This window comes from Opisthorchis viverrini, assembly GCF_000715545.1.
Source record: "Opisthorchis viverrini unplaced genomic scaffold opera_v5_46, whole genome shotgun sequence".
Taxonomy (NCBI): domain Eukaryota; kingdom Metazoa; phylum Platyhelminthes; class Trematoda; order Opisthorchiida; family Opisthorchiidae; genus Opisthorchis; species Opisthorchis viverrini.
Genome location: NW_008751703.1, coordinates 837,695 through 850,383, shown reverse-complemented (window position 1 = coordinate 850,383; position 12,689 = coordinate 837,695). Strand labels below are relative to the sequence as shown.

General features: G+C 44.9%; 1 protein-coding gene across 1 annotated transcript in view; it reads right to left on the bottom strand.

Moving 5' to 3' along the window:
- The window catches only part of T265_03334 (hypothetical protein), a gene marked incomplete at both ends in the record, with an annotated part of 32,864 nt that extends 29,372 nt beyond the window's left edge, over window positions 1-3,492 (bottom strand). The window contains one exon of the mRNA XM_009167795.1: window positions 3,367-3,492. Within this exon, the coding sequence (XP_009166059.1) occupies window positions 3,367-3,492 (126 nt within the window). The remainder of the gene's footprint in view (window positions 1-3,366) is intronic.
- Window positions 3,493-12,689: the final 9,197 nt, after the last annotated feature.

Sequence of the window (12,689 nt, the reverse complement as noted above, 5' to 3'; positions counted from 1 at the left end):
ACGGGTCGATGTTATCCCGTCCTTTGGCGTGCACTTTGCACCCACACCGTGTAAGCTCATACTAATGGACAAGCCACTGAGTTCAAAGAGGCACCGAACTTGTGTAGTGTTTTAAGCATCTTCGAAGTTGTAACAGTTTGAATTGTAACGTGACAGATAAGCTCAATGAACGAATCTCTAAGGCCCGGGTCCCATTAGCTCATTTGAGACACTTGGCAGCAAAGCAGCATATCCCTGAATCTCAAGCGGTGTGTATCAGGCTACAGTATGGGCTGTTTTGCTGTATGGTTGAGAGGCATAGCCCCTTCGAGCGGCGGAATTGAGATGTATTCAATTATTCGACAACCGTTGTCTCAGAACCATAGCTCGTGTAAGTTGGTGTCGACGAATCCGTAGCGAGGCGACTAGTAAACAAGCGTTTAGTTGTGCAGCTTTCCTCAAAGAGTCTGTCCATCACGAAAAGCTGAGGTTGGCAGACCATGTATTGCGCGTGCCAAACTATTGTCTGCCAAAAACAGTGCTGTTTTCCGTACCCGATTCAAAGTGGCGGATGGAGGACCTGGCAGAGAGGTATTAAAGAGATTACGGAAAGTCTGAGTGTTGTCGGTGCGGTTCGCTGTGCCTGCTTGGAAACGCTGTAAGATATGGCTGCTAATCGATGTAGATGATGATCCTGTTGTCCGTTCCTATCCAGATTGCTTGAATAAGTGTTTGAAGGTGTAGGAACTTCGCAATGATCATGGTAGGTTAGCATTAAGGCTCTTCTACGTTCACTTTTGTTCTTTTTCCACAATAAGGCTTTCAAGTGATTTATGGTTTTACGGCACCAGTGTTGAACACTGATGTTATGGTGTCTATCCAAACGTTGACTAGCCGTGTTTTGACCTTCATTTAGGTTGCTACCATTAAGGCGTAAGACTTTGGCTCAAAAAACACGAAATGGGACACATCGGTTTTCAAAAAATTCTTCCGGTAGCTTACGTTCTATTTGAGGTCCCTGGATAAAAACCCTGGATGACTTTGGAACTATTTTCCATTCGCCCTCAACTGCTACGCTCATTTTTGTTTGAAGTATTTCAAAACCTAAACAGAGACAATGCCTATGTCTGAGGCCTAACTCCAGATGCAGATGCCGATGTACCCAACCTTCTGCAACGTCCTTAATGTTAACATAAGTCTGTGTTCTCCTCAAAAAGAGCGAGTTCCTTAAGTAATACATCAGTTCACCTATCCTTATTCTGTTCTCACTGGCGTACACGTCTGGTGTGTCAGGACGTTTCTGTCCCCGCATTGTTGAGTGGATCTCCTGTCGCAGTTGCTGGACAGCGAAGGTTGGGTCTTGCTGTTCATTTGTGAAGGCTCGTTTATCCATCCAACTTGCTGAGTAATTAAGGGATGATTCGTAATTCCCATCTGGAAAATGAATCGAATACTTTGGTGCCTGAAGGTACGCTAGCCACGTCTGGATGGGGCCCCATAGAAGCCCGGAGCACTGGGTCACCCCAAACAAAACGATGGCAAATGTGGTAGAGTTGCTGTATACACAAATAAAACGCACCTGGTAAATGTAACGGACGCGTACGATCTTTAAGGGGCTGATGTATTCATGATGATGCCGGTGAAGGAGCGAGCGCCACCGCCACATTCATTTACTGAGTCATCTTTGAAATCAGAAAGTGGTGGCTTCTTCTCCACATAATATGAGTTGAAACGTTTGAAGCAGGCAGTATAGCCATTTTACTGAACTGGTACTTAATTACAGGAGGCATGTGAAGTTTATCTAAAGTTACCTAGCCATGTGGCGACCAGGTGAAATGTCCGAAAGTTATTTAGGGGTTATTTAACAGTATGTCAGGTTGTAAACAGCTAAGCAACGCTGGCTAGCTGGCTAGCAACCTACTTTTATGGTTACTTGACCTCAAAATCCTGCTACCGATAGGCCGCACAACTACCAGATAACTCAGCAATATAGATATCAACTGAGACATTAATTGCTAACAATGCAAAATATATATAACGTGGCGATCACCACAAAACACGACATGCGACATTTGCACTGAAGTTCACTAAAAATTTAAAACTTGTTGGCCATCCGTCAGATAATAGTTCAAGAACAGCAAAATATGGTTAGTGTCCATAGCCTAGTTATTTAGCGTTGGCATGTGGTTATATTAAAACTGCAGAACACAGTTATTTGACAGTTAGCTCTTGGTTACTGAACATTAAAATGCGGCTAACCATTGGTTTTCTAACCTAGAGGTAACCGCAAAAACATGGTTATTTGGTCATGGTGTTGCAATAACAACAAATTAACGATCTTGATCGGTTACTATACATTTGGTCAACCAGTGAACAGCTAAAAAGCGAGTTTTTTCTCAAGGACATGTGCTTATAAGTTAGCTAGTGTTATCCACCATATCAAACTACCGGAATTCAGGAATATATTCATCTAATCTATTTTATTCGGGTACTGCGGTAGGTGCGTCACTAATTTGCTTCAAATTCATAAACAAGTAGGGAGGTAAGTGAGAATGGTTGATTGTTGGTAGCTTCAACGCAACTTAAATCGACAGCAATAGGCTATTTTTCAGACTTACTTTACTTCTGAACGACTATCTCCTGATGCGCGATTTGCTGGCTTCAAAACTGTCTCGGATACGCGCTATCCAAACAGCAAGTCTGGACAAGAGTAGGAAACCCAAGGCTCATAGAGTGGTGTGGTAAGTTGTCGATTCTAGTCACAGATTCGAGTTGCGTTTCTGAAAAAAAAAGAACGAAAGGAACGGACCTTTATCATTCGTGATGGTGGTGGTTATCGGCACCTAAGCTTGTGGGAACAATTAAAAACCAGTGTTTGGTAGAAAGAGGTGAGTGGTAATACATAAGTGGAGGGTTGAGGGAAACGTTTAAGGAGGAGGGCGGCATAGAGCTTTACGACAATGAGGGGGGGGGGGAAATCACCCGCTCTGGGAGTTTATTTCCGAGTGGAACAGTTACACAGATTAGTTTACTCCCTAGTCTCCTGTTTTGGAAGAGTTCGATATCGTATCCCACCATCATCACCGACAGCATAACATCGGTGTTTAGCACCGATGGTTAAGCAAATGTCACGCATACACCACGGGTGACGCGGGTTCACAAACCTGCTCTGGCGTTCCCAAACCGGGGGAAAATATTATCTTTTGCGAGACCACTGAAACTGATACAGCTTCCCAGGTAAACAAGTCTGTCTACTACCTCAATCGTCTTATCTGAAAGCATTAGGTTAGGTTGCGAGCCCACCCAGTCTGGCACTAGCACTTCACACTTTCCAGGTGTGAATTGCATCCCGAATCGCGAGGCGGAACTACTTAGATTATCTCATACTGTTCGCATTATCACGGGGTCAGATCCAAGAAGGGCTATGTCGTCTGCGTTCTCGATACCTCTGGGCAGACGTCCCCGGGGCACTTCGACACCACAGGCATTAGAGGCTGATAGTGGGTCTTCCATGGTCGCATCAATAACAAAGTTGAAGAGGAAAGGTGAGAATATATACTTATCTGACGACACCTGATGTGGTGAACTCAGAAAAGTTTCCCATAGACCTTCATACGTCCGCGGGAGTTGGCGTACAGCGTCTTAAGGAGGGTCAAGAATTTATGGGAAACATCTTTGCTCCACAGACAATGCCATAGTGCCTGGCGGTCCACAGAGTCGAAGGCAGCTTTCAGATTAATATACAGAACTACTGCTGGTTGTTGAAAGCAGTGTCGTTGTCCCAGGGTGAATATATGATCTTGTAGGACGAAACCCAGCTTGGTTTTCACGGATCTGTCTTCCGTGTTCAGTCAGCACTGTCTGTTTGCAAATTTGACATAGAGTACGCACGCCAAATGTTCCTATATGGAAAGGATTTCGTGAATGTAGAAGGGTATTGTTTTGTTTATTGTTAATATACATCTAGGAGCACAGGGCCCTTCGTTCAGATAACTGACAGTCGAATGGTCCAGAAACGTTTGCCTGTGTGGTGGGAAGGGATCGGGGTTGGACATGATTCATGCACAAGCCAGCATTCTGATTGGTTAATTGCGCACAAGCCAGGGAATCGCGCGCGTTCAAATTGCATTTGTCTGCAAACCAAGAAAAAACGAACTGAATGGCTAGATCGCATAAACTAAGTCTTCGTAGTTTTTTTCCGGTCATTATGGATGAAAACTCCGATTGATTTGATTTAGTCAGGAATTTAATTAACGTCCGTTTGCCGGACTATAATCCGCGCAATCCCAGAGTGTAGTTTCACCAGATCGAGACTGTTTTTACTACTCGACGTATCACTTACCAAGCCACCCGTTTTTCCTTTATCGTCCAGCATTTCCCCAGTGGTGAAACAACAGAAGTCGAAGATCTTTTGGAAGATGTCTCCAAAGAAAATCCCTTGATGCTCTTCGAGTGGCTGTCATCAGTAGGACAGGCAAATCTGAAAACAAGATGCTGTGGGGTTTATTCACTACAGTCAAACTTGGTGAGCGGTCGCCGTCACAACCTCTCTGCCATGTGCGCAGTCTCATCGGCGGACGAAAGCCCGATAAACGTCCACCCCCCATGTCCCGCGTCATCAGTGGTTTCGTTGATGATTATAGCATAGAGCAGCTACCTCAAATGGCGGACAAAATCCATGTTACCCCAGTCCCCATGTCCCGCGTCATCAGTGGTTTCGTTGATGATTATAGCATAGAGCAGCTACCTCAAATGGCGGACAAAATCCATGAGACTTACCCCAGTCACCCTGTTAAATCCATCTCCCGACATACGCCCACTACATCCACAGATTTTCATTCAATAACTTCTGCCATTTCACGACTACATATTAGATTTAATACCTTGACCGATCGCCCACAACGGCTGGAGATCAACGAGCATCGACCACGTTCAAGATCTCGACCGTTGTCTCGTTCCTGTCCCTCTTGGTCCTGGTGTAACGGTGATACTACTGATGGGAGGCATGCGAGTAGTATGTTTTCTTCTTGCAAGTTTGCTTTACGTCTCCAGAAAACGGAGAGATCTGTTGCGGAATTTGTGCAGTGGCATTTGCTTGGATTTGAGCAACAGTCAATAAATGTCAAGGAAAAAATCAGAAAGACGCGTTCAAAAGAAGATCATTGTTCGGTTTTTGTAAACGAGATGCAAAGTAGAGTTTTGTTTCATTGCCCAATATTCTGAAACTGGTCAGTTAGCATTTACTAATAAATAACTCTGCAGCGAAGGCCTTTTTCCATTCACTGGTATCACCCACACACACACACGCCTTGTTCCTTCAAGCCGCGTTCCAACAGCCCTTTAAACACCCCGGCCAGTCAGTAACGGCGACGACTGTCTGCGGCCCTTCTCCCACTGGTCGCCTATTCCACATCACCGATCGTTCAAGTGGTCTACGTTTCCTCGTAGATACCAGAGCTGAAGGTATTGTGCTGCAACATGAGAATCCACTTCCCGATTCCGCTTCTCACTCGTTACAGGCCGCTAACGGTATCCGCAGCGCTACACACGGCGAACGTTCCCTCACCCTTGACCTCGGATTGCCACGACGTCCAGACACATCGATCTCGCTGACTTCCCAACCGTATACAACTTATCTGTCGATGTGCGGCACAAACGTCTCTTGGGCATGCTAAATTCCCTCTCAGTCAACGGAATTAGTGCCCCAACTTCATCCACAGTTATCCAAGTTATCCTACCCGATTCCCATTTTGTTGACATGCTTGGGGATTTTTCAACACTCACTCATCCATATCAGTACGCCCAAACGGTCACTCATTCCGTCGTTCACCACATCCAGACGAGAGGTCCACCTGTCCGTGCCAACCCCTGTAAACTTCATCCGGATAAGCTACATATCGCGAAACACGAGTTCGAACAAATGCTCGAACTCTGGATCATCTGTACTTCATCGAGTCACTGGTGGTCACCCCTACATATGGCGCCCGTGACCTCCAACTTTGATTAGAGACCCTGTGTAGATTACCGTTCCTTCAATCTGACCACTATCCCAGACAGGTATCTCATTACACAGATCCACGAGTTCGCAAGCACGTTATGCCACGCAAACATTTTCTAAATACTCGACCTCGTAAGTGCATACTAACATAACCCTGTAGCCCCGGATGACATTCCTAAAACGGCTATCGAAACTTGCTTATCCTTTTCAAATTCACGCGTATGTATTTTGGCATTCGAAATGAAGCTCCAAAGTTTCATCGTTTCATTGACGAAGTATTGCGTGGTTTGCCTTTTGTGCATGCTTTTCTAGAGGACTTTTTAATTGCTAGCACTACCCAACTGAGTATGCAGGTCATCTCAGGGCAGTATTTCAACGTCTTTCTACCCACAACATACGTTTGAACATTAACAAATGCATGCTTGATGTTAATAGCTTAGATTTCCTTGGCCACCACGTTAACTTAAATGGTATTTCACCATTGTCCGATCACATTTCGGCCTTTTCCTATGCCCACTATCATCACTCAACTTCGTCGCTTCATTGGTATCATCAAGTTATATCCACTGTTTATCCCTCATTGTGTAGATATTTTAGTCACCAACCGATTTAATTGGCTCCAAAGAGGAATCTGTTACTTTCCTCCCCCCGCCATTACTGCATTCGAAAGAGTCGAGCAATCCATCGCTCACACCACAAAACTACCTCTTTCCGATACTCACGAATATACAAAGCTCATTTTGACGACCGTTGCTTCGAACGCTGCTGTCGGTGCCGTATCCATCAATTTGTCAACCGTAAGTCTTTTTCTCCCAGAAGAAACAGGCTGCACAAACGTTCTATAGTGCTTTTGGTCGTGAATTACTTGCCATTTACCTTACTATTTGCCATTTCCGGCAGTAATTAGAACGTAGACCATTTATCATTCAAAATGATCATAAGCAATTTACGTACGCTTTCAACGCCAAGATCGATCGCTACTCATGACGCGAGATACGTCATCCGGACTATATTTCCAACCCATGTTCAGATAATGTCGTCGCAGACGCCCTATCCAACCCAGACATTGACACACCTCACTCTTTCACGCAGTCGGACCTTGCCAACCTGACGAACCTTCAGCATTGTGATCCCTATTTTACGTCCATACTGTCCCACATCCAACAATCCTGCTATTTCACCATCACCCGTACCTGCTCACGAACCCCCTACCGTCGACCTGACTCCTTCCACTGATCGTTCTGAACGACGCGTCCCTTGTCCTCCAGCACTTAGTGGATTACGAAACACGAAGCGAGCAAGGCTTCGATTCGCTGTTTTCATTATTCGACCGTTTTTCCGCCTTCGAGGTCAACGATGTAGTGAGGGAAATTTGTGGTGTTTTGTGTATTTCTTTTGCTTCCATTATAAAATTACTTATTTTGTCAATTGCAGAACCGCTTTTTGTTTGAATACGAAAAACCACAAAAACGCGCACTATTAAAACTTCGTGCAATTCAAACGTGGTCACGCGCTTCTACTCTCTTCCTGGTTTCTTTACAGTCTCATGTGCTAACTCTGGTGTCGCTACATTTTAGAATCTATTAGTGATATCTGTTCAAATTAATAACCCTGGACAGCCATGATCGGATTATTGTTTACTCGCTGACCTGAACTCACGGCGAATTATTTTAAAGAAAACCATTCTTAGTGAGTCTGTTCCATTTGATATCTTCATTACTGTATACTCAAACCAGCGTATCTTTGACACAATCCCCTGGTAAAGTAGCTTTTTGTGTAGCCCCACCACTATAGCGTTTATGAAATGAATAAATGAACTTAACATCACAAAACGTAACCGCATACCATAAAATGCCTTCCAGTAGCCTGGCTTTCTTCACACAACCTGTTTCTGAACACACACATCACTTCTTCCGTAAAAAGCGCGGCAGAAACTCTACATTTTTGTTTTTTGAGATATCGATTCAAACCTAACTACTGTCATCGATATGCATACATACTCAAGAATTTGCGCACCCGGAAATTTAGGTTGAAATAACCTTAGTTAATCATATTTTGTGCCGTATATGAGTGTCAGCAGAAGTAGTTGTGTCGTGCGAAGAAAGGTACCAACGGGAAAGTCGAAAAAAGTTTTGAACTGCTATCCGCCAGGACGTTGCGCCTTGGCTTGTCCCACTTGGTCGTCGAGTAACGAGTGGCCATGTGCGCAAACCTATGCTAATCGGCTAGACCTCGTAGTAGTAGTCGTATGTTATGGTATGTATGACGTAACTCGGAACAGCCCGTCATTTGCTTCAGTCTGGCTTGTACATGAATCGACTTCCTATTTCCTTAGCTGACCGAGTTTCATTGTCCACTTAGGCCATTATACCTTTTGCGTAATAATTCTTCCTTCAATAACTAGGACCCCTAGATGCCTAGATGGGGCTCAAAAATTTGAACTGGTATTCTGAACTCAATTGCCTGTCTTTTTAGTCCACAAGTGACAAGTCATAGCATTCGAAAATTCATTTCCGTTGCGCAAATACTCAGTGCCGTAGCGGGCAGTAGGATTTACTTAAGGGACACTTCCGTAGCCGGTTACTCAATAACCTGACTTGCTTGGCTGCAGAGGATTTGCCTTGTAGCGGTCACCCACCAGATCACGCCTTACGGACACTCAAACCGCGTGACCATTCCTTTCCCGCTTGCGACCTTAGCCGACAACTTGTGCACTACGTTTTCCCATCCATTTGTTTTTGCGGCTACCACTTGCTTAACGCGCCAGGCTTATGAACTTCAACACATCAGGCCATGCTTGATTCATGTTCCTGCAAACACCAAACACGAAGAGACACTCCTCCCTTTGCAGACATAGACATACAACTGTGCTCAACACACACACTCGCTCGCGCGCACAGGACAGGAATTCCACAGGGCTCCGCAACTCTCCATAGACAACCATGAAACACCTGTAGCAGATATACTGCAGTGAAGACGTGCCCCGCGTCCGGAACTTCACTCGGGAACTCTCAGCAAGTGTCCTCAAACGATAAGTCACTTTTTGTCTTGTACCGCTTTTCGCATTTTATCCGTTTTTATCAAGTTCACCTAACTGTTGTATTGATCACGTTCTAGTAAGACAAACATTTGTTAGTGCTTGTTGCCTTCTGATAATCAACTTGTTCACGTCACACCCGGATCACTAACAGCCTAGCCCGATGGCGCTGGGTATAAGGCATTACTTTCTCGTTCCTGATGCGGTTCCACACAGTATGTGCCTTTTGGGCTGCACCGGACTCGGTTCGGCAGTCGATTTATGCAAAAGCAAAACTCATGCAAATGACTGACCGGGCCGAGTCACGTGGCCCATGCCCAAACATACGACTAGTTAGCGGACAGCTTAGCCAGTTAAAGGATGTTTCAACCAGTGACCACTCGTGGCTCGGCGGACCAGTTGGATAAACTTGTGAACAGAAGCGGTTCATATCCGGGTGACGTCCGACTTCTTCCCAACTTTTCGGTTGGCATGTTTCTCCACAGGACTACTGCATTTACTGTCATTCATATGCAGCGTATAAATATGATTACTCCGGATGGAAGCAACTAAAATTTCCGAGCGTAGGAAGTTTTGGGTGTATAGGCATTTAGTTTTGAATGAAGATTGCTTAAATTTGTTTCGGATTATTCTTAACAATCCGTTTTTCCTAATTTACGCGATTTAACCATTTAGCCCGTTTTTCCTTTGCTTGTGCGCAAATGATGTCTGAACGCGCGTGCTCGTGCACAACTAACCAATCAAAATGTTGGCTTGTGCATAACTTGCACTCCTTCCAGTTTTCAAAAGTATTTCGACCTTACTAAATAATGCAACCGCGTTCAAGGTAAACTGTTGGGCTATCTGATTTTGCGGTTTATGGGTTCAACCTTTTCCAACCCGTCCTTTCTCTGGGGAAAGGCTTATTCGCTGTTTCCATAAATATGAACAAGCTAGTTGTCTGGGGGGAAACTTACTGCCTTCATACTCCTGTCGCAGAGAACTTTTCGACTTTACCCCCCAGACCGCCTCGTAGCCCAAGTTCTTGTAGTACGGAGTCTCGCTGCTCCTTTTCGACTTTTCGACTTTACCCCCCAGACCGCCTCGTAGCCCAAGTTCTTGTAGTACGGAGTCTCGCTGCTCCTTTTCGACTTTTCGACTTTACCCCCCAGACCGCCTCGTAGCCCAAGTTCTTGTAGTACGGAGTCTCGCTGCTCCTGGTCGGGCTGCTCGCTTTTGGCTTTTCTGGCATGGTTTCACCTTGTGGGACAGGGTTCCAGCCAGTGTAGTCCGCGAATTAATTATAGCATCCAAGCCTAGCCACCACATTGAAATGGCAGTTTTAGGTTGGTTCAGAACACACCCCTATAGGGCGACGGTTCTTCACACTTCAGATAGTTAGTGTGTGTACTATCCTTCCTCCGACGGTCTTTCACACTGCATCCAGAGTCCAGTTCAACCCACGTTTGGAGGCCTTTAATGCACGTTAGGTTTTGTACCGTCAAGCTTATCAACTAATGCTGAGAACTTCAAGAGCGGCGCCACACCCTTTTTCATTCAGACGAACGAAAAGAAAGATGACACGGGAGACTTGGACCGTGATCCGTAAACCCTTGAGTGGCCATGGCTAACGCTGCGAGTAACAAAGTCCATGCCAATATTAAACTGAGGACTCATTTCTCCAGATTCTTCAGTTAGTACCTTACAACTACTCGATGCTATGTTGTTGCAACAAACATACATTAAATTCGGCCTCATTATTTATTATTCCGTTAGGATTTCGGCCCATTAGAATGAGCCAGGCGCCGCAATAAACGTGATCACCTGACAGGGAGATGACCATCATTATTCGGCATCTGCAATTTCTCCCAAACCGTTGTGTGTGGAGGGAATACTTATTTGCTAAATGGGGCTCAAACCGGAGGTCAAAATAAGCTTCTTTATTTTGTTTGCAAAAAGTGCTGATTAAACTTTTTTATAATATTTGTTGCGCATTCAGGTTTAAGGTTCCAATGACATGATAAGAAACAAAAAGAAAATCGTTCAAATATAGCACCTTTTCAGTGCCTACCTGTCACTTTACCAGAAGGAAGCACGAGGTCTGAGATACTGCAAGATTGTTTAAGCCTAAACATGGGAGGTTGAGAGGCAGATGTAGGGCTCGAACCAAGGACCTTCCGGTCGGTAAATTCGCGCCCTAACCGCTGAGCCATTTAACTCCAAGTTGTCTGTTTACCCTCAGATATTTTCAGTGAGAAATTCCTTGCTCTCCGGTTTTCACCCTTTAAGGTGTCATACGAATGCACATTGGATACCTTTGTAGAAGTTGTGCGTGCGGCAGGTAGAGAAAGTACGAACGCAATTTTGCGTTCCCACTGGACTACCACCAATACCAGGCGGAAGTATAGGAGTCAGAAGAAGCCAGTGTGCTGAGAGCGTTTCCTAATGATGACCCATAGGCGAAGCACCGGCTGCACAGTACCATTTTGTCTAAGCAGTAAGGAAACCATCGCTCAGTCACCTCCTGCCTTCTGGACCGCATTCATAAGATAATAAAATTTTCACGTCACTGATTTTCCATGAAATGAGAGCATGTTATAGAGGGGTTTGAGCTCCCGATGGTTTCCACTGAAATATGAAACGCCGTTGTGCGATATCCGGTATTTTATGCTTAAAATGTTTGAAAACTCTTTAACACTGAGGATACTCACAACTACCGCCGAGACTTTTGACTGACTCTGTTGGGTAGATGACCAAAACCATGGTTTTATCTTAGCAGATAATACATATTCCATCCTTGCAACTCTTCTTCAACCCGGACGGGTGCCTCCTTTGAGCTCAAGGAAAGGGTCAATTCAGCCACGTGTAAATAATCTGATTGCAGTAAATAGCTTTGTTCTTACGTTTTCTAGACTTTTCAAGTGTCAATGGGGCACATGCGACGAATCGCTTTGGATGAACCTCTTCAAACTACTGCAATAAACAAAGATACAAGCCCTATACCTTCCTGATCACAAGATATTGGGCACTGGGCGTACGTTCATTTATGTTTCTGGAACGCGAGCCGCTGGTAAACACGGGCACGCCGACTTATAATTCTGTACTGGGGACACCTGGTTCAGTTACCTCAAATATGACTTAGCTATCAAGAAACCAAATCTTGTCAGTGTCACACATGCAAGCATTATTTTTACACTCTTGACTTTGCCCTCTCATCAACTCAATCCTTTACCTGCAACTAAGAACGAATTCACTACATAACCCTTGCCGCCTGTGGAGCAATTTCGTACCAATCCGCTGAACCTTTCGATGGGATCGTGCCATCCCGGCGGGCTGTCAGTTCGTGCTCCCGACAGAGTCGAAGATTTTACTCACAGTTCGCATTTTGTATTGTGAGTTTGCAACATCGCACTCTCATAAATAGCTTTTGAACTTGAATCCGCCCAAACAACGATAAAGATGCATCTCTTTGATTTCGCCATATACAACGATATTGATATTCCGGATGTCATCGGTCCATGCTGCAAATTCCTCTAATTCGTCATCCTTATCTAGGCATTCCGTGACTCGGCCCATGAACACAGCATACCAAGGCCAAAGAGCCTTGGAATTTGTTTTTAGTTTAAGTTCAAATTGGCTGACCGGGTCATTATTACACTGCTGCTTCACTACATCCGTCGTTCTATCCCCTCATTT